The sequence below is a fragment of the Copidosoma floridanum genome, unplaced genomic scaffold (genome assembly GCF_036245765.1).
Source record: "Copidosoma floridanum isolate Cflo_tuat_1 unplaced genomic scaffold, Cflo_Japanese_pri ptg000005l, whole genome shotgun sequence".
NCBI lineage: Eukaryota > Metazoa > Arthropoda > Insecta > Hymenoptera > Encyrtidae > Copidosoma > Copidosoma floridanum.
In genome coordinates this window covers 8,049,794-8,071,257 of record NW_028321882.1, presented here as the reverse complement: position 1 = coordinate 8,071,257, position 21,464 = coordinate 8,049,794, and the positions used below count along the sequence as shown (strand labels likewise).

General features: G+C 37.4%; 2 protein-coding genes across 2 annotated transcripts; both read left to right on the top strand.

The window, feature by feature from the left end:
• The first annotated feature begins 12,576 nt into the window (after window positions 1–12,576).
• Window positions 12,577–16,856, top strand: LOC149375669 (uncharacterized). Its single transcript, XM_089598086.1, has 4 exons — window positions 12,577–12,942; window positions 15,276–15,806; window positions 16,106–16,399; window positions 16,575–16,856. Exons 1-4 carry the CDS (start codon window positions 12,801–12,803, stop codon window positions 16,742–16,744), a joined length of 1,137 nt encoding a protein of 378 aa, XP_089454212.1. The 5' UTR covers window positions 12,577–12,800; the 3' UTR covers window positions 16,745–16,856.
• A 2,584-nt stretch (window positions 16,857–19,440) lies between these two features.
• Window positions 19,441–21,444, top strand: LOC149375668 (uncharacterized). The gene is made up of 3 exons (XM_089598085.1): window positions 19,441–19,897; window positions 20,021–21,066; window positions 21,133–21,444. Exons 1-3 carry the CDS (start codon window positions 19,441–19,443, stop codon window positions 21,442–21,444), a joined length of 1,815 nt encoding a protein of 604 aa, XP_089454211.1.
• Window positions 21,445–21,464: the final 20 nt, after the last annotated feature.

The window sequence follows — 21,464 nt, the reverse complement described above, 5'->3', positions numbered from 1 at the left end:
CTGCCGTTGCTGCTTCAACTCACAGCTAGGATTGAATTCTAAATAAAATTACCTGAAAGTTTTGGAACTACAGTTACTTGTATACCTACAGTTGGAACTAATTTTTTTTCTCAACGTTAAAAAATGTGCTGCAGTAAAATTTTTCGGAATCTGTTTTATCAAGCAATAAAGTATAAACATCTTTCATACTGTTTGTACTGACGTTAATTACAAACCATTTTAGAATGTACTGACAGGTAGTTATAAGATACATTTATGTAACTAAAATCGCAGAACGTTTTCGCTCGAAATTCTTTACTTTCATAGAGTCATGTATTGGCCCTGAAATTTTCCTATTATTTATTTTTTATAAGTTTGTATCTGTTTTTTTGGTCAATTGTTAAAACATAAATAATAAAACCAAAGGCAACGGTCGTAATTTGCACAAATGTGTATTTTCCCTTACTCTACTCTATTATTATACCATAAATCGACTGAGTAGTCACAACGCAAAAAGCATCCATAAATTTACTGCTAGGTCGTCTGTAACCGTATGGATAACTTTCATCTGCAGCTACATATCTCCTTTTCCTGTAAACTGATTTTGAACTTTTTGTTTTAAGTTGCATTATTATGTCATAAAAAGCTGTTCACCGTATATCAGTATTTGACAAGGTGATTTCTAATACATCCAATGTAATCAACTTGTGAATAATGTCGAAATTTATCTTTTGACTGTTAATGTAATTTTATCTAATACCCTTTACCTTGCCAACGCACTCTTTATCGACATAAAACTTTTTAAATTTATATGCGTAAAACTTTGGCTCACCGAATTTGAACGATGTTATGTATGTACCAATACGTTTATTGGACAATTCATTTGTAAGACAACCAAAAATTGTACTGAAAGGTACATCGGATTCTCCTTCTTAACTCACGTAAAAAACAAAATTTAGGCAACAGATCTTAATTCAGCACTAAAAATTATTTTACTTTTATCGAGTTCTAATCCTTTATCTTTTCGTCCTTTATAATAATACGTATCCTTTCCTTTATTTATGAGACACTTAGAGGGAAAACAAGAGGCCTGTATTTTTTGCTTTAAAAAATATGTCAATGTAAATCGCGGATAAGCCTTATTCTTTACATTCTATTTGTTTTACATACATCAATGTGTGACCAACGGTAAGGTTACCACGTTTGCTTATATACAGGTATAACAAACAAACTTCGCCGCACTTACTTTCTTTTGTCTCCTGGCATTCGTGCTTTGTAACTTTATTTTTAGTACGTTCTCTAAAAAACGCATCACGTGGGTTAAAAGGCTTGTCTTCAATAACCTTAATATTTTTAAATGAAATGTCAAAGGTCCTCGTTTTCAAGAATTTCTTTTTGCAAAAGATATTCCCACTTTCCAATCAGCTGGTAACTGCATGCCACTATTTTTTCACTGACAGCACAGGCTCTCTCGTATCTCTCATCCATTGTATCGCCAGGTGTTTAAGAAAAATCTCTGTTAATTCTGAAATATCGTGGATAACTATGCCAGAAAGAATCGTGAAACTATTATACGCTATTGTCATGATTATCCACATCAACTTGTGGAACACAAACGCCATCAACAACGATACCTTTCGGTAATTAATTCTCTTTGCATCGTCCATCATGTTTAATAAGTCGACCAAGAACACGTTTCTTCATCCAATACAACCACTTAAGCGCTACTTTAGGCTGACTATTCACTTATCTGTAACCTCTTGCTGGTTTACTACTGATTTGGTTTTTCTTTAAAAAATTTTTCTCGTTGACACGCATACATGTCGAGACTATTATTGTATGTTAAATAAAAGGATCCACTTATAATTTTGAGAATTTTTTTAATAAGCTACACACGCTAATCTTTAAATTTTTACATTTTGTTTACAATATTGACCATTTTTCCGTTGAAAATCTAATATATAATCATTAGCTACTTGTTCGTTGTACCATTTTAAAAAACTTTCTCTTTATTGTATAGACTTGCTATCAGGTAAACATACATCCAATAATGGTAAAGGACCAACGTATGATTGATGTTCTGGTGTGTGTTTAAAATATGTGAGAAAACACCCTTTGCACTACCAGTCAGACAATACCATTTGGGTAGACTACTCTAAGGCATGTAAGAATAATTAAGACCATCGATAGATTATATCGTTATAAGTCCCATTTAAATAATCTTAGACCTATTTACAATCACTAGTGGTGTCACTTACATGCTGTGAGTTTTGATGATGCACTTAAAAATAAATTGTGCGTTGAATCCTTAGGCACTGTGGGCAATATAGACAACTTGATGAAAATACTATTAATATTCAAGCGCGAGATATATTAATTGTTTTATTGGACTAATTCAAACAATCTATTCATGTATTCCATAACAGTCACCTCTCGTTAAAACTGACTCTTGTTTCGAATCAATACAAAAATTACAAACTTGTTCCACGATGCATAGATTTACTCAATGATTTTTTTTCATCGTCACCCACTACAGATACTGACTGTTGCATCTCAAAGTCATAATACAGTACTACGAATGGTGCTTTGTTATCAGACGTCTTGATGGGCTTCATATAAGAGGAATGGCTAATAGGTAAGCGTTCTGTGACGTGGTAGCTAAAGCTATAACGTCTGTGTATACTTATATTTTGGAGCAAGTCATCGGTGGCTACCAAGTCCCAGAATAACATATGTATTTTCCATATGTATATCTATAACACATTACTAAATGTGTGCTCTCGGTACCGTGGACTACGAGTCAGAGGAGCGAGAAGGACCGAAGACCAGGAAAGAGATTGAATGTGTGTGAGGTATGATTGGGTGAGCGACTGTGTGAGGTAGAGAAGGAGAGATGGAAGTGCTCGTGACGCATCGGAGAGGAGGAAGCGCCTAGCTGTCACGTCGATTCCCGAGTTTTGGAAACCTACTACAATTTACCTGTGTCTAGGCATGTTGAAGATATTTCGGATGCCCGGGAGGAGCACCCACATCGGTCGAAGAGGATAGGAGTAACGTAGTAGTAGTTGAGTGGTAGCTGGAGACAGAACAGTGGAGAGCCTGGTACGAGCAAGTATTAAAAGGATAGCGAAAAAGAGCAGAGTCAGAGATCTAGAAAAGTGATAGATTATATAGTTCGAGAATAGCAGAGAGAGAGTTTTCTAACGATTAATAGTAAGGTAGAAAAATAGGACTAGACCGAGAAGAGAAAGGATAGAAGCTGAGAGAGAGAGAGAGAGTCGTCGAAGCCAACCGTGCTGCAGTCATCGCGACGATCCGGACGAGCTCGAAGGGGCATAGAGTACGGGAGATAACGAGGATTGTGGAAAGGTAAAGGTACGTGGAATAGTGCATTGGGTCGTATACTGGGGCAAGTAATTAGGACGATCTGAATGAGCGAGTCTGGATGTGCAAACGTGTGAAGGGAGAGAGAGAGAGAGGAAGCAGAGAGACGTGTGTGTTGGTGTGTGTAAGTGAAGAATACATTGCAGGGGGACTAGTCGAGGTGTCGGTGGGAGTCTTAAGGTGGTGAGATACTCGCAAAGATGTGGTAATAGATACGAGGTGTGTAGGAGATTGTGTGTGTTCGGGTGTGTGTGGTATATAGGTGCGGGCCTCCAAAATCGAACCCAGGATGAGGTCGACAGTAAGGACGACCCATATCGCTACAGAGATACATGAAGATTTCTACCTCACAGATTATGTGCCTATACTGGTATACGTAAGAGAGAGTAAGAGAAAGAGAGGGAGTGCTGAGAGTGTAGTTGAAGGTGGAATAAATAGCGCAGACTCGCTGCTAAAAGTATGACCCGTGATTCGTGTGGAATTTGTGTAGTTTAGTGACCCTTTCTTATCTCCTTTTAGGAGTGTCTGGTGTTCCTGAGCCAGACACTTGTGGCAGACCTCCCGGAGGAGAGAAGTCCAAAGTGTAGGGACAGGTTAAGTGACGTATAAGAGAGAGTTTTGTGAGAGAATATCAGGACGGCCCTTACGGCTGAAAAATTCCCGTCACAGTTCTTTATACGTATTGCAAAAAGAAGTTCCATAAGTATGTATTTGTTTTTTTTGTTCATAAAATTTTACAATATATTAGACAAACGCTTAGTTTTTCAAGAATAGTGAATGACTTATTAAATGACCCTTTATCTAAGTAATTTGTAAGACAGTTGTTACTAATAATTTATTAATTGCATGAGTCACATTTTTCAGGGTGGTCAGTTATTTTATACTATGGTAACTAAACACGCTTGTTCCATTTATTAGAGCATCTATGATATTTTACGCACCAAAAGCTTTTATTACAAAGTATACAGTAATTCGTACTTTCACTCGTGCCAGTAAATTTACAATCAATTTGAAATGTTGTTGATTTTCGTAATACATTAATCGTTGAACGTAACTTACACTTCTGTATGTGATTACAACAAAACGTGTACTGTCGTACGGTGAAGAATATCCGCAACAAAAATTTGGTAAGGAATATTTAATAACTGTTCCATGAATAGCAAAAGACGATTGAAAATCAGGAACTTCATTGCGACCGCATCCTTTTTCCAGTACTCTGACTTTCACCTGTCTTATTAAATCATTAGCTGATTTTTTTTGCAGTGGTCTGTAATGACGTCTAACAAAATTCTTATATTGTTTTGTCGTAATCACATAAAGAAGTGTAACTTACGTTCAACGATTATTGTATTACAAATTAACAACATTTCAAATCGATTGTAAATTTACTGGCGCGAGTGGAAGTACGGATTACTGTATACTTTGTAATAAAAGCTTTTGGTGCGTAAAATATCATAGATGCTCTAATAAATGGAACAAGCGTGTTTAGTTACCATAGTATAAAATAACTGACCACCCTGAAAAATGTGACTCATGCAATTAATAGATTATTAATAACAACTGTCTTACAAATTACTTAGATAAAGGGTCATTTAATAAGTCATTCACTATTCTTGAAAAACTAAGCGTTTGTCTAATATATTGTAAAATCTTGTGAACAAAAAAAAACAAATACATACTTATGGAACTTCTTTTTGCAATACGTATAAAGAACTGTGACGGGAATTTTTCAGCCGTAAGGGCCGTCCTGATATTTTCTCACAAAACTCTCTCTTATACGTCACTTACCCTGACCCTACACTTTAGACTTCTCTCCTCCGGGAGGTCTGCCACAAGTGTCTGGCTCAGGAATACCAGACACCCCTAAAAGCAAATAAAAAAGGGCCCAATGGGGACACTAAACTACACAAATTTCACACGAATCACGACGATCCACAACGATCATCAGTTGAAGGAGGTGCATTTACTTTGCTGGTTCAAGGGTGATTTTTCCATGATAAAATTACAGCAGTACTTGTACACTGTACCAAAAAATGCTAACCAAATCAACATTTATGAAGATAATACAGCTGTATACTTGGAATTTACCGTAGAGTGTGCTGTGGTTACTATTTAGCAATGTATAATGCCATCACGTCACATTCTTAGTATGGGATATTTAACAAAGGCGTAAATGTATGATTCTCATGAGGCACATTAAAGCCTACGTAGAAAGACATTCTCTGTACTTAGTAAAACTCATCAAATTAAATTACTTGTATTCTCTATGGTGGAAAGCGATATTAAACCAGATACGAAATGTTTGAGAGACGCATTTCTTATTAATAAGAAAAAAATTTCTTGAATGCCTCCCGGTTGCCACATCTTAAAGGACCTAATACTGCTAATACTGATAGTGACTTTGAAGTTGATAATAGTCTTAATGCCAAAAACGATGACTGTGTGTAGGCAACGAAGAAAGAAAGTATAAAATTAAAAATAAGAAAATTTTAATGTACATCTATGAGCTTAGTACGTAGAATATACAGCTCTCTTATAAGCTAATAAAAATTTGCTTGAAATTTTAGTCATTCCGTAATGATCATTGAGCAGTCAACATAAAAAATAACATGGATCCATACTACAGCGAACTAAAATATGATAGCCTCAGTAAGGAAGAGAAGAATAAAATATTTAAAAATCTGTTATAAAAAAGGACATTGAGGCATTCCAACCAAAAGTCAAGAAAAATTACTATTCCGAAAAAATTCATCCTCATCCAAAGAAAAATAAATATGATATACAAAAACAAAACTAATAACTGGTTTTTGCCAGGACTATGAGAAATCGTTGTATTTTTTGAAGCTACAAATACTATATGAATTAAATAAAATTTTTTTGTTATTATTGAAATTCATCAGCATAATATTTTTTTACATGTTGTCCTAACAATCTTAAGCCTTAAGCTTATTGGCTTGCGTTACTGATTAGAAAGGGACTGCTTCTTAAATAAGTAAGCCATAAATAACACATATTATTGTCAAAAAATATTTATTTAAATTTTTTCGCGAAAAAATACATTGTTACATGTTAAAAATATTCTTACACGTAATATTTAACTCAATTAGGATAAAAAAAATAATTACTATTACAATTTAAAACACACTTTTCGTAACACTGTTCTGTTTTTATAACATTAAAAAAATTGTTAACTTTTGTATAAACATGAGATAATAACTCGAGTTTCCATTGCTTTTAAATAAAAATATTTGTGTGTTGCTACTGCAATCTATTACTAAATCCTATAAGAAACAGAATTTGTTAGAATAAAAGCTGAAAAAAATAAAAGTTATACAAAACAAAAGTTGTGTAGAGTTTTCCGTTAAAAATTTTACGTGCTGTTATCAATGATTTTATGCTTACAATAAATGAAATCCTCCCCCATTGCACGCTGCAACTCTTGTAAATTTATTTCGGTAATAGGTGCATATCTGTCTTTTCTGAAATACATTAACATGTGCACTGATGCTCTTACGGAATAGAAATAATTATATTTGTACTATTGGTAAGTACCAGTAAAAATAATTAAGTACACTCGCTCCACCTCACTAATTTTGGTTGTATGGATGCAATAATATTGATAATACTTCGCTCATACTACCACCTCAACTACTGCAATACATGCAATTTGATTGAAGAGAAACGGTGGCCTTCGTCAAAAACTAACTACTTGTAATAAATTTTTGCTTACTACCAGAACTACTGCACTTTGAATGGTTGGTTCAAGATCGTTTTCTGGAGTTTGAGGCTGCACTTCTTTCTCGAGTGGAAACATTTCATTAACTGAAAATTATTTTTTAACATGCATTCAAATTCTTTTTTTTTTTCATTGATAGCACATGTTAGGTATGTGATCAGCTGTAAGACTATCAAACTATTTCCAAACACAATTCAACAAACAAAACAAGCCAAAGCCGTTTGGAAAGTGGTCTTATTTGGAGAAGTATTGCTAACATTCCTAGGGTCTAATTTATAATAACACACTTCTTTACTATAACGTTTATAGGGCTGTGCAGAAAAGTGCATGATTTGACTAAATGCTTACTTTTATTATGTTATTGATATCTAGATATATGATCATTCGGATTAGTGTGAGCACTTATACATGGGCGGACGCATGTAAACAGTTTTATGCATGCAGGTAAGTGGTCCATTACTAAACCGAGTCTGGGAAACTAGCTGACACTAGAAAAGGGGAAGCGTGGACAAGCTCGTGCAATAGCACGACTGACCCACGACCTTTCACCTGCACGTGACTCCCCCTCCACGTCAACCGCCCACTCAGAGGAGGAAGCCCCATACCCTTGCGCTACAGCTCCCCCTAGGAAAAAAGCGGAAGGTGGATCAGAACCCTCCCAGTATACCAACTATCAGTATATTTTGTCACAAAAGTGTTGTAAGTAGTAATTTTCGTAACGGATGTAGATATCAAATTCTATTTTAAACATACTAGACTACTTTTAGCACTTTTTTTTTGTGATTTCGGGTTCGTAATATATTAAGAGCGCCACCCAACCAGGATATATCATTTTTCTTCAGGCCCAGAAATAGCCGAACAACAGTTGCAATGGCAATGTGTGACGAAAACTAATACAGTTTGGCAGCAATTTTCTTGTGATTCAATTAATTATTAATATTCAGCAGAATTTTCATCTAAATCAAATTTTTTTAGTGTATAAGTAGTTTTGTGTGCAGTTTTGCCAATACGACAATAAGTTAAATATAACAGTTTACGTTCCATTATGAAATGGAAATCAATGAACACCTTATACTAACAGAAATCGTTTGATTGATACGTTGATTTCAATGCCTACACATGCTCAATACTAATAATATGCTTGTAAACGCTTCATCGTTGTGTTAAGTTGAAAGAAGTACTCAAGGCAGCTCTTCAATGGAATAAAAAAATAGTAACACAAACTTTTTTTGTACGATTTTAAAATATTTAAAGAAAATCTTATTTTAATTTTTTAAAGATATATATTAAGATAATATTTTCATTTCTAAAAGAATCCATCCGTATCTTACCTATCCATGATTACGGATCGCCCTTGCTAATTAGCGCGCTGCACACTCGGACTGCCTTCGACACTTCCAATATTTAGTATCGCCTATAGAGAATGATTCAATGTACAAGAACTCTTTGAGATGTCTGTAAGTGTGATGACCTTTTTTTAAACAAGTGTAAGCAGGTTTGAGATTGTGGACATGACATTACTGTAGATTTTCAGGCTTTGGACATTAAATTATTTAGAACTTGTTCGATGTGGAATTGTTAGATTTGACTTTTCATCCTGTAATCCCTTGATGTATACGTATTTTATACGAACTATTTTAAAAGACAAGAAGCAAAACTATTATGAAGTTTCATGAAAATACATAAGTTTTGAATAAAACAAATGTATGTATGTATGTATATGTATGAGTAATTCTTTCGTAACTTGCTCAGATTGATTAAAAAAATTTTTCAAAAAGAAGTTGGTTGAAAAAAATTTTTTCATTGTAATTCTACTGTCCACGCCATTAGTAACAAATATCTGAAGGAATGCAACTACAAGATTAACTAGTCAAAAGTTATACGAAATTTTATAAAAGTCAATTTTCATCGATTTTTGAATAATTGTATCTCTTTTTAACACATGTAGCTAAGCTCCTTTAACAGTTCGAGTCTTTTTGATGGATGTTAATGAAAGCTAGCATCGAGACCTATCGATTAAAAAATAAAAGGTTTGTTTGATTTGGTGCCTTCATTCAAAAGTTACAGCTGTTTTAGTTAGAGCGTGAATATCGATAATAATGTGGTTTTGGCTAAAATTCAGTATTTTTTATAAAATCAATAACTTTTCATAAGAGGCATAAAATTCAAAGATTTGTAGTTTAATCATTACGACTATGTTTTTGCTTTCATTTAAGCTCAGATAAAGCCACCTAATGGAGTGCACCACTTGGCTACCAACGTTGAAAGTAGTACCACCGTTTTAGCATTTATATAGCGAAAAGAGGCAAATTGGATAAGATCCCGAGACATGTGTCTCATCTGTTACCCTAACAGTGATGAAAAAAAAGTTTAACTGTGAGTGATTGCTCTAAAACGAAAAAAACGGCACTTTGAAGTGAGGTAGAATCACGCGCCTTTGGCCGCGTTCACAGTGGTAAAAGTTGTCGACATTGGTATATATGAATGCTTGATCAACTGACGATAGCTACAGAAGAGTCAGTGACAAGCCCCACTAAGCCTAGTGTGTGCCCGTGATGTTTTCACATGTACAGAACTATTGTAGGTGAGAAGTAAGAGCAAAAGAAAAAGAAGGAAGGAGCGGAACAGAGAGATAGTGCATGAGGTAGCAACATAGAAGGTGGCATTGACCATCACATGTTTATCTTTATGATCCATATACCTCTGTATTATACGCTTAGTTACAGTTTGCCATAAGCACAAGTGCTACTTTAAACTCAAAAGTATGTCATACATGTACATACATACACATAAACCTATACCTTACTTACTAAGGCATGAAATTATTCCTGTGCGCATACCTTGTATTAAAATCAGATGCGTATACAACCTTACAGCTACTTAATCGTGTATTCCTTCAGATGATAGGAATTCTACATAGCAGCGTTAGCAATCGAGCAGTCGGTGACTTGAGTTTGTCTTGTGACAGCTGCTGTCATGTAATTGACGATCGCGTCTGTAATTTTGAAACAGCTTGGCTGTTTTGTTGGTTCTAGTATTTCAAGTGGTTATAGTCGAATTACAGTGAGCAATTTGGCGTGTTAAGCGTACGACTACCGCCAAAAGTCAATGGGTAAGGTCCCTGTGAGGTGGCAAAAGTTGAGACCTTACATAGGTGCAATCGACTATTCTAAGCCTCTGGAGCGAAAGAGACAGAGCTAATGGCGGTTAATACCCCGAATAGCAGAGGTTAAATTAGGAATGTATGGTGTAAAGCTTCATCCAGAGGGTGCCAGGACAGGCCAGTCCAGTTTATGGATGTACCGATGTATCCGCGAGTCTCCTTGCACGTGCGCGCGCGCGTATGTGTGCCATAGAGATATAATAAATTTAGCAGGGAAGTGAGACTAAGGCATGTCCACTGGAGCAGAGAGAGAAAAAAGGTTTCGGTACCTGTCCATCTCTCTCTCTAATTATGCTCTGATTGGTTGAGACTCACATCATGTATTTAAATCTCTGTAATGTAGCCAATCAGGGCAGAGTTTAAAGAGGGATGGACAGGTACCGCAATCTTTTCTCTCATTTTGCTCCAGTGGACAGTGCTACTTACATGAGACCCTATACCTTCCCTTATTATATCTCTATGGTGTGTGCACGTGTGGTCTACTTGTGATTGTCCATTCGTTTACTCTGTCGTTTGTCAGTGCTGTAAGTTTGTAACTATATGTATATGATGTATACACTCATGTGTAAACACGATCGTAAAGCTTACACGGATAATTGCTAAAATATGACGGAAATGTTACAAACGTCCCCCACTGTGTTCTCACATAGGTTGAATGACCATTAATTTAAAACTCTATTGCGTCTATCGAAGTACTCAATTTAGCCCCAGCAGAATAGCTCCTCTTTTGAAATCGATTAAATTTGTTTGTGCCCCAATTATTTATCTTTAAGCAGTTTGAATCAGCTCAGCTAGTTTTGGACTTAAAAGCCAAAAAATACTAGTGCAAAACTCTACTAGCAATTCCACAACTTACTAAAAATAATGCATTTCCAGCTTTATTCTGGCGAATCAACTATTCTCGTAGTCTATGGCCCTTAGTATGATGCAAGTACAGGAACGACGTTTGTAGTAAAATCCGCTTGTGGCACTGGTTTCATGCCCTTAAGCTAATTTCAATATTCCATGGTGATTGCCATGGACTATAATTGTTAAGTTTCTTTGCCAGAACAACGCTGTGCACTTCTCTCCAACCACGGTGTAAGATATACAGGTGGTCCCATATACGCATAATTTTTGTGAAATATTTGTGCTGTTTCATTCAAGTTTTAGCAGATGGCGAATAAGAGTCGAATACTGCATATAGTTATATTACTTGTGTTAGCAGATACCACCATATATAGTTTTATTACTACGTCTGCTCGGTGTTCATTTCCTATGTAACACCTAGTGCGAGAAAGTGGAAGTGACACATAATGCTCACAAAAATTTACTGTAGGCAATATAGGCAATGGATCCACCTGTATATCTTACACCAGCGTTGGTTTTCAGTCCTTGTGTTTTGGTCCCGAGAGCTTGCCAGCGCCACCCCCGGGGCCAACTAGAAGCAATCAACCATTGGCGAGTCTGATTGATTGCTGGCAAGCGCTCGGGACCAAAACACAAGGACTGAAAACCAACGCTGTCTTACACCGTGCCTCCAACTTAGTTCTTGTCTTCTGCTACTGTATATTTGATTTTATTATTGATTATTGATGAAATTCAAATATGCAATTGGTATTATAAATGGCTGTAAGGGCTGTTATTATGATTTATATATCGTTAATACGTGCAAGTAAACGCACTGATATTACAAGCAAAGTTTCTTGAAGTTTCCAGCACTCTCTGAAAACGTTAAACATAGGTTATAATCATCCTTACAATAATACTTTACATGTATTATAAGTTCTCAATTAATTTTATTGTTAATATTAATACGTTGACTGACATGTATTTATGATTTACAGTTGATTCTAAGAATATGCCCACACAGCCAATAAAACTGCTTGAAATATTACTAATCAATAGTAACATAACATGTGAAGTAGCACAAGACAAGAACTAAGTCGCAGAAAGTCGCAAGATTGTTCCGTATTCCGCTGCGCAATTACAGAACTGGATTCCAGCAAAGACATTTGTATTCGTCGGTATTACCATCCAGATCTGAGCCAGACCTAACGAAACTAAAAGAGGCTGGAGCAGACCGAATCTATTGGACTATATTCTTTATGTCACGTATTATGTTTCATGCTCTAAGTTAGTCAACAACTTGCAGAGTAAACATGCCAGAGTAAAATATCTCCTTGATGGTTTTCTTACGTATTTGAGCGCACTCGAGTGCACTCGAGTAGTCACGAACGCATAAGTTGCCCCTCCACTGCACGCAAGCAGCCTCGTGCACGTTTGTGCAGTTGCTGTCGCTAAACTCACTACCGGCGCGGTAATACGTGAATTTCGACTGATCGCACGTAACCTCGCTTGACTTTGGCTGCCCGCGGAAACTTTCGTTTGCTTTGTTTTGACCACGTGTAAGCTCACGTTATTGCAACAGTTCTTGCGTGGGCCAGCGTAGTAGTGATTAGTACTTTGACCCTCGAGTGTCCAAGACAAGTAATAAATTACGGGCAAAGCCTTAGCTGTGGACCGGCTCGTGGAAGTAACTCGGATCCACCAGAAAATATGGATGGTACCTGGGAGGAGCAGTTGATTAATCAGATCCAAATAAGACCCGCATTATGGGACGCTAATCACGTTCATCACAAGAATAACGTTATTTTGGGTAGATTGTGGGACGAGATTGCACGAAAACTCAACAAAAACAGTAAGAATAACCTTGATTTTGTAAAGATAGGTAAAATTCTGCTATTGATTTTTCTTTTGCTGCTTTGTACTTGTGCGTTTTAATATATTTTGTAAATTTGAAATGTCTTTTTTTTTTTTTTAAATATGTCACAATCTGACCTATGTTAGCCAGTCAAGATTAGTGCAAACATTTTATCTTTCTAGAATTCAACAATAGCTTTATAAGAATTATTATGATTCATGCTTGTTATATAAGTGATAAGGGATTCTATAAAAAATTAATTTTTTCAAATCAATGTGCTAGTGTTGAGCAAACATGACGTAGGTAACATGACTTGACTATCTAATGGCATATTCTAGCAAGTGCAAGTGCTTTTTGTCAACCACAGAATATGCTTACTTAAATATTTCACAAGCAGCCAGTGTAATCATAAAAATTTATTAAGTTAACGTGTGATGTTTCAGTTTTTTGTGCACACTGTCAAATATTTTAGTATGTGTGTAATTGTAAATAATTATTTAAATCTTAACATATATTTCAGTTAAATAATTAAAGTACTCTAATTTAATATTGACTAGTCATTGTAGTATGTGAGAAACCATTGAAGATAGTAGCAAATTTTATTTTTTAATCATCTAACCTTAAAAAACTGTTTGTTATATCCAAAAATAGTAATCTACATCATCAAAATAAATCAATTTAATAGTAAATACGTGCCACTACTACACACCCACATCTTAATTCCTCCATTTAATTGGCATAGAATTTTTTTAACTATTTTCTCCACATTTTTAACTCATATCGTTTCATAACATATTACTTGGATTTGAAACATTGACTACCTTAAGCTTAAATTGAGCAGGTTTAAAAATTTTAATTTTGTAGATTTTATTCATGAAAATTTGTGATACAAAAATGTTAACTTACTGGATTACTGGATCTTTAAAAACTTGCAATGCCAAGATTGAGTTTACTATTCAAAATACATTGGTTTTTAGGATTTTAAGTTCTTGAAAGACTTTCAAGCTCAGAATTATGTTATTTTACACAAAAAAAATGATTTCTGGATCTCTGATGGCTTCGAAGGCCAGGATTCAATTTCTTGATTGAAAAATATTAATTTCTGGATCATTGATGGCTTCGAAGGCCAGAATTCACTTTCTTGATTAAAAAATAATAATTTCTGTATCTTTGATGGCTTCGAAGGCCAGGAATCAGTTTATTTTGTCAGAAAATATTATTTTCGGATCTTTGATGGCTTCGAAGGCCACGATTCACTTTCTTAATGAAAAAATATTAATTTCTGTATCTTTGATGGCTTCGAAGGCCAGAAGTCACTTTTATGATTATAATATATTAATTTTTGATATTTAATTGCTTCGAAGGCCAGGATATAGTTTTTTGATCAGAAAATATCAATTTCTTCATTTTTGATGGCTTCAAAGGCCAGGATTTACTTTCTTGATTTAATAATATTGATTTTTGGATCTTTGATGGCTTCGGAGGCCAGGATTCACTTTCTTGATTAAATAACATTGATTTTTGGATCTTTGATGGCTTCGTAGGCCAAGATTCAATTTCTTAATTAAAAAATATTGATTTCTGTATCTTTGATGGCTTCGAAGGCCAGAAGTCACTTTTATGATTATAATATATTAATTTTTGATATTTAATTGCTTCGAAGGCCAGGATATAGTTTTTTGATCAGAAAATATCAATTTCTTAATTTTTGATGGCTTCAAAGGCCAGGATGTACTTTCTTGATTAAATAATATTGATTTTTGGATCTTTGATGGCTTTGGAGGCCAGGATTCACTTTCTTGATTTAATAACATTGATTTTTGGATCTTTGATGGCTTCATAGGCCAAGATTCAATTTCTTAATTAAAAAATATGAATTTCTGGATCATTGATGGCTTCGAGGGCCAGAAATTAGGTTCTTTTGTTAAAAAATATTAATTTTTTGATCTTTGATGGCTTTAAAGGCCAGCATTCACTTCCTCGATTAAAAAATATTGATTTTTGGATCTTTGATGGCTTCGAAGGCCAGAATGGAGATTGGTCATAAAAAAATTTTGATATCTTGGATTCTTTCTCATTTGAAGGCTGATTTCGTCGATGTGATATAAAATTTCATGGGGTTGTTATAAAATTTGGAACAAATACTTAAAATAGTATAACAAACCAGGAAATGGTTATAATTTAAAAATCCCATGCTGTAATAAAATTTAGTTTAGAGGTGTTTTGTTTAAAAACATTTGTGTGCAGAGAAACATTATTTTTTATATATACTTACAGTTATCTGATTTATATAACTTTTATATGTAATTATTTCCCTTCGATATTTTCAGAAACCACTTGCAAAAACAAGTGGAAAATTTCAAGAGGTCAATTCGCCAAAGAAGTACGCAATTTTTCTTTTTCTTTTGGTGTTTCGGGTGGTGTAAAAAACGCTTCGAAATGGCCATTTTTTTTGCAAATGGAGTTTTTGCGGACAACTGTGCAACCTGCAACATCATCAGGCAATTGCAGTTCTGCTACTTATGGTACTGGTATGAATAATAAGAAATATGACTGGGAGTCTGATGGAGAAGAAGAGAGTTACGTCACTGAACGTAATACTTACAAGAACATTATTAATAATCAGACTTCAAATCATTCAAGTAAATCACCCAACAACTCTTCCAATTCAACAACAAATCAACAGCAACAAACTTTAATTGAAACTATCGATAATGAAGATACTACTTTTTTCCGGACATTACTTCCTTATACACGAGTAGTTGATGGTATTAGGAAATTTGAACTTAAAATGGACATGACTGATCTTTTAAAAAGTTATGCTTATGGAATTGAAAAAAAAGGACGCGTCGAGTCTGAAGGTGAGTATTTCTTAGTCTTTTTAGAATTATAATTGAATATGTATTCGTCAGTAACATTATTTATATATTAATGAATCATCGTTTTTCTTATTATAATATTGGTTAAATATTGTTGTTAATACATTTATCAAGTGATAAATGTTTTGAAATAACAGTTACAAGTTAGCTTTTGCAAGTGATCAATGAGAAAATGTTCCATTCTTGACTAACAGTGTAAATAGTAAATATTATTTGAAATGCATTTTTCAAGTATTTTTTCATTTGTATTATTACATATAATTTATTTTTAATTTTGTCAGAGTTAGAGTTGATGCATTGCACGGGTTCCGCAACCAATGAGACTAGTAGTCCAGTACCTACGAATCACATGGTCAAGTGTTGTGGAAAAATGGAGCAGGCTCAAGATACGACCTCCACTGTTCATGTTTGTGGACCACCATTGAAAAAGGAGCCGGTACTGTCCACTGTCTCATCTGCTCGTTGTTGTGAACCATACAAACAAATGCACGTATCATGTAAATGGGATCTCCCCTGTAAATGTTGCAGTGCTGAATCATGTCGACATTCTCGTGCACAGGGCCCGTCAAATGATGGTAAATTCTTGATTATGTTATTCTTTTTATTTAAAATAACTCTTATTTACTGCACTATTAGATTAGATATTTTTTTTATCGTTTCAAGTTAGTAAAAAATGAATAAAAAATTTACAAAAATAATAATAATAATAATAATAATAATCAAGATAATTATAATATAAATCTTTTACAGGTTACCCAGCAAATTGCTCCTGCACTGGCACATACTCTAAATCTAAAAAAGAAGCAAAAGTATTAGATACTAGGTCAATCTGTTCTAATTCTGTTATTAATACTGCTTACAGACATCCACAATCACTTCTATTTATGCCATCAAACTCAGATATAAAAAAAAAAATATAAGGTAGAACAATGTCATCAGCTACGTGGGAAGTATAGTGAGGTAACAGGAGTAATTAACCTTGATGATGACGTAGAAATCAGTGATCTGGATATGGAAGAAGCACAGGCAGTTCCTCCAAAGAAATGTGAAACAGAAAATCAAAAACGTCACTCTTCTTAGATTTTTGTAGTTTCAGTCCCACGTCCCACTATCATTTTAAAAATTGCTAGATTTCGTTATATAAATTTATAAATAAATGCAGCAAACATTCATATACATTGAAATGTATATAAATAACAACTTAAACATTTTTTATTCAATACTTACAACAATTTAAATAAAAAGTAAGCACATAAGCTGTATTTATTTAACAATCTGGGTAACGACCTTTTACGTTGGGTTTCTGTAATATTTGAATAGCGAGTTACATACCTTTTTTTTGTTTTTTTTTTAACTTAAGATGGCTTGGCCAATCTTTTTAATACTATGTTGAAAGTTGTCTACAAGCATAATTTAAAAAAAAATTTTGAATGATAAACATAATAAAATATTACAAAAAAAAAAATTTTTTCTAATTACATATACTTCATTATATAACAGTCCAAGTAGGTGTAGTATTTGACTATCGTTAATTGTTGCGATAAGATTGTTGTGATGTGTAACAAATGTTAAATTTAATATTCTACGAACGTATTGAGCTTATTATAAACTTACAATATTAACTACTTCTACAATTTCGGTGTACTTTTTTTTTTAATTACTTAGACCTAGTTTAATTGAATAGTAAGTACACACAACACACACAAAATCAAAACTTATTTGTCAGCCACTTTTTAAAAACCGAAAAATAATTTAAATTTCCTTTTTAAAGCCTGTATTACTTATTAATAGAAATTTTCTGTTACATTATCGTAATTTCTGTACTTTTACAATTATTTGTATTAAATATTAGAACAATAATTGTTATAAATAATACTTAATAAAAAGTTCATTTTATTAATGATATTATTTAGTCATATAAGCTATAAAAATAAGCTGTATTGATGCCTACAATTGCACGTATGACTATCTATAATCAAGCTATAATAAAGTGTAAGAAACAGCTATACATACAGCTACATTAGAGGTGTTTACAGCTGCTTTGCAGGAACTTTGCTAGAAAAGTTGCTTCAAATCAGATATTTTTCAAGTTATATATTAATTATTTGGTGTTATTATATGTATAATAAGATAAAAACAAAGGCCTCCAAGTACTTTCAAATTGTCAGAAAATAAAAAAATTTTTTTTACTTGGAATTTTTTAAAAGTTGGTAAGCAATTTTTAAATCTTCCTTTTTTGGTTTAGTTGAGTTGAAATACGTTCATTGGCGTCCGCTCAAAATACATACAGCCATGTCCCTTTTTTGGTGTTATTATGCGGGTAATCACGCCACCTTTGGACTAAGATACCTAAAAAAATTTTTGGATCAATTTTGCTTCAAAATTTGCGCACAATTTACAGCTATAACATCTCTTTGTAAAGGTATTTTTCTAGCTATTTTTATACATTAATGTAGTTACATAATATGTGATTATAGTTATAATTATGGGTATAAATAAAAATAACTTCAAAAGGTAATAATTTTTTATTAGCTATTAATTGTGGTTAATAAAGTATTTTGTGAATTCTTCTCTAATCGTACGTGGACATTCTTCTGACTTATAATTGTTATGATTGTTACTAACTGTACCTACAGCTTTACGAAGATCCTGTTGGGGACAATGAGATACTGTAGCCATGTCCTTTATCACATTGTGTAACAAGCATGCACATTTCACTATGTCTATAACAACTTTTGGTGTTTGTTTAATGGTACTATGAAATATTTTAAACTGTTTTGCCAGTTGTCCAAATGTACACTCAATGACAACTCGAGCAGATGACAGTTTTTGATTAAATATATGTTCATCCGTTGTCAAATGTCGTCCTCTGTAAGGTTTCAGCACATTGTTTCAGAATGGACGAAGGCTGGACCACGCTGTTCGGTGCTCAGTCGGCTTTCGCCGAGGTTGTTGGCCACCTGGCCCGCACCATCCATGAGATGGAGCCAGCCCACTGGAGCTCGGGTATGGTAGAAGCGAGGTTGGAGTTGCTCGGCGGATATCACCAGAAAAGGCGTCTCGGTTGGTCCAGCTGTACACTGACGTGGAAGCGCACTACCTCAGCGCACGGTCTTGCCTCTACGACGCAAGAGACTCCCTGGCGCCGGCACCTGTCCCTCCCGGGCCATTTCCAGGCCCAAGGAACCCGGCTTCGGGCCGTGGGCCTCGCTTGCCGAGAATTAGCATTCCGAACTTCTCCGGGAGACGAGAAGACTGGGAGACCTTCTTTGATCTTTTCCGAGCGCTGATCCACGAGGACTGCCAACTCAGTAACGTCGAGCGCCTGTTCTATTTGAAGTCGCTTGCTCAGGGAGACGCTAAGACGGCCCTCGATACGATCCAGGTAGCCGAGGCCAATTACTCTACGGCATAGGCTCTGCTTGAAGCGCGCTACGAGCACAGCCGCCTTCTTGTCCACGACCATGTCACAGCCCTGCGGAACATCAAGCCACTCAGAGACGAGTCCGCCCGCGGGTTGCAGAGCCTCTTAGACACCCTGGAAAAACATCGCGACCAGCTTCGCGCTTTAGGTTGTCCCGTAGCCGGCTGGGACGATTGGTTTGTCTCGTGTGGAATGACTGGCATGGATCCAGCGACAAGGCGTGCATGGAAGGAGGAGCTCCAATGGTTGGAGAGTACCGTTTCCGGCTCCGAGGTTGACGTCGCCACATTCGCCACCTTGACCAACTTTCTTCGGCACCGTTGCCGCGCCGCCAGCTCTGTCGAAGCCTCGCAGCCTGCACGTCCCTTCAGCGGGATAGCCTCACGCTCGAACTCCTCGACATCAGGACGAAATTACCACGCCCTCGCCACGAGCAATGATACGCCGTCGTGCCCGGCGTGCCACGAGGGCCATTATCCCGGGCGTTGTGCGCAGTTCCAGGGGCTTGATGTACGCGCACGGAGGGAGCTCGTCTACCAGGCACGGCTGTGCTTCAATTGCCTCCGACCCGGGCACGCTGTGAAGTACTGCCCCTCCCAGTCGGCTTGCCAATATTTCCGAGAGCAGCATCACAGCTCACTACACGACGGTACCCGTTGCCGCCGCTTGGGGCAGCCCGACGGCTCTACATCATCAAAGCAGCCCCGCACGGACCCGCCCACCTCTTCATCGGGAGAGCACTCGACTGACGCGTTACCTCAAGCGTGACTAGCCGTGCTTCCGACCGCCCTCGTCAATCTGAGCGGTCCTCCTAGTCGTCGAGTTTCGGCCCGAGCGCTGATCGATGCGTGCTCTGAGGTTACCGTCATCTCTGCGACTCTCGCGCGCCTGGTCGGCGCACGACTAGAAACCATCGAAACCAGCATCTCCGGCGTAGGCGTCGAGTCCGCCGTCCGGTCCAGAGTCCGGGCCCATCTCCGCCTTGAGCTTCCAGGGCCCGCACCACCGGTTGCGCTGACAGTGCTGTGTTTGCCCAGGCTCGGCCTGGTATCCCCCTCCACCCCGCTGCACCCGGAGGCAATCCGGCAGTGGGCTGACTGCGAGGGCCTCGCCGATCCTTCGTTTGGCACGCCACAACGCGTCGACCTCCTCATTGGCGCTGACTACTACCACTTGCTGCTACGACCCGGCTACACTCAACAAGGAGAGATCGTCGGGCAGCGCACAGTCTTTGGCTGGGTATTGGCAGGCTGTGCCGTCGAGCTCTCTCCAGGTACGTCGGCCGTCTGTGCAGCCGCTCAATCCGACGTGGCTCCACCTATGCACAACGAGCTAACCGCTCTGCTACAGCGGTTCTGGGAGATGGAGGATCTTCCTCAGGCTCACCGCCGCTCAGATGAGGACATCGAGTGCGAGCGTGCGTTCGCATACCACCAACGCGCCGCGGACGGAAGGTACATCGTGCGCCTCCTGCTGAAGGGCAGCGGTTTGCTTCTTCTTGGCGACAGTCGTCAGAGCGCCAAGGCCTCCTTGGCAGCCCTGCAACGCCGGATTCAGCGAAGCCCTGACATGGCTGTAAAGTATAGTCGATTCATGGCTGACTATCTCGCGATGGGCCACATGCGCCCGCTTACCAGCGCTGAGCTTGCAGCTACAGCTGGGCCCGTCAACTACATCCATCATCATGGCATCTGGCAACATGCTGATGGTTGGCGCAAGCTCGGAGTAGTCTTCAACGCGTCCAACCTGACTTCCAGTGGCCACAGCTTGAACGACGTCCTCCACACTAGACCCAGACTCCAAGCTGCACTCTCATCGGTGCTTATGCGCTGGCGGCGGCACCAAATCGCCTTCTGCAGCGACATCCGCATGATGTTCCGGTAGATTTGGATCGACTACCGTGACGTTGACCTGCAGCGGATCGTCTGGGCTGCCGATCCCAGCCAGCCTCCAACCCACTACCAGCTGCTCACTGTGACTTACGGTGAATCGTGCTCGCCTTACCTGTCGCTGCGTACCCTCCAACAGCTATGCCAGGACGAAGGCCAAAACTGGCCCAAAGCTGTGTCAGCTGCCCTGTGTGACCGCTACGCCAACGACTTTCTCTCCGGGGCCGACGACGTCACCGCAGCTCGGCGCCTCTACGACCAGCTGAGCGGGTTCATTGAGGCCGGCGGCTTTCCCCTGCGGAAGTGAGTGGCTAATGTCCGCGAGCT

What these genes read in the sequence shown, in the direction of transcription:
- LOC149375669 (XM_089598086.1), top strand. Translation starts at nt 12,801, where the DNA reads ATGGATGGTACCTGGGAGGAGCAGTTGATTAATCAGATCCAAATAAGA. An exon ending in ACGAAAACTCAACAAAAACA is followed by an intron (nt 12,943 to 15,275) that starts GTAAGAATAACC and finishes CGATATTTTCAG; the next exon opens with AAACCACTTGCAAAAACAAG. An exon ending in ACAGGGCCCGTCAAATGATG is followed by an intron (nt 16,400 to 16,574) that starts GTAAATTCTTGA and finishes AATCTTTTACAG; the next exon opens with GTTACCCAGCAAATTGCTCC.
- LOC149375668 (XM_089598085.1), top strand. Translation starts at nt 19,441, where the DNA reads ATGACTGGCATGGATCCAGCGACAAGGCGTGCATGGAAGGAGGAGCTC. An exon ending in TCACAGCTCACTACACGACG is followed by an intron (nt 19,898 to 20,020) that starts GTACCCGTTGCC and finishes AAGCGTGACTAG; the next exon opens with CCGTGCTTCCGACCGCCCTC. An exon ending in TCCAAGCTGCACTCTCATCG is followed by an intron (nt 21,067 to 21,132) that starts GTGCTTATGCGC and finishes ATGTTCCGGTAG; the next exon opens with ATTTGGATCGACTACCGTGA.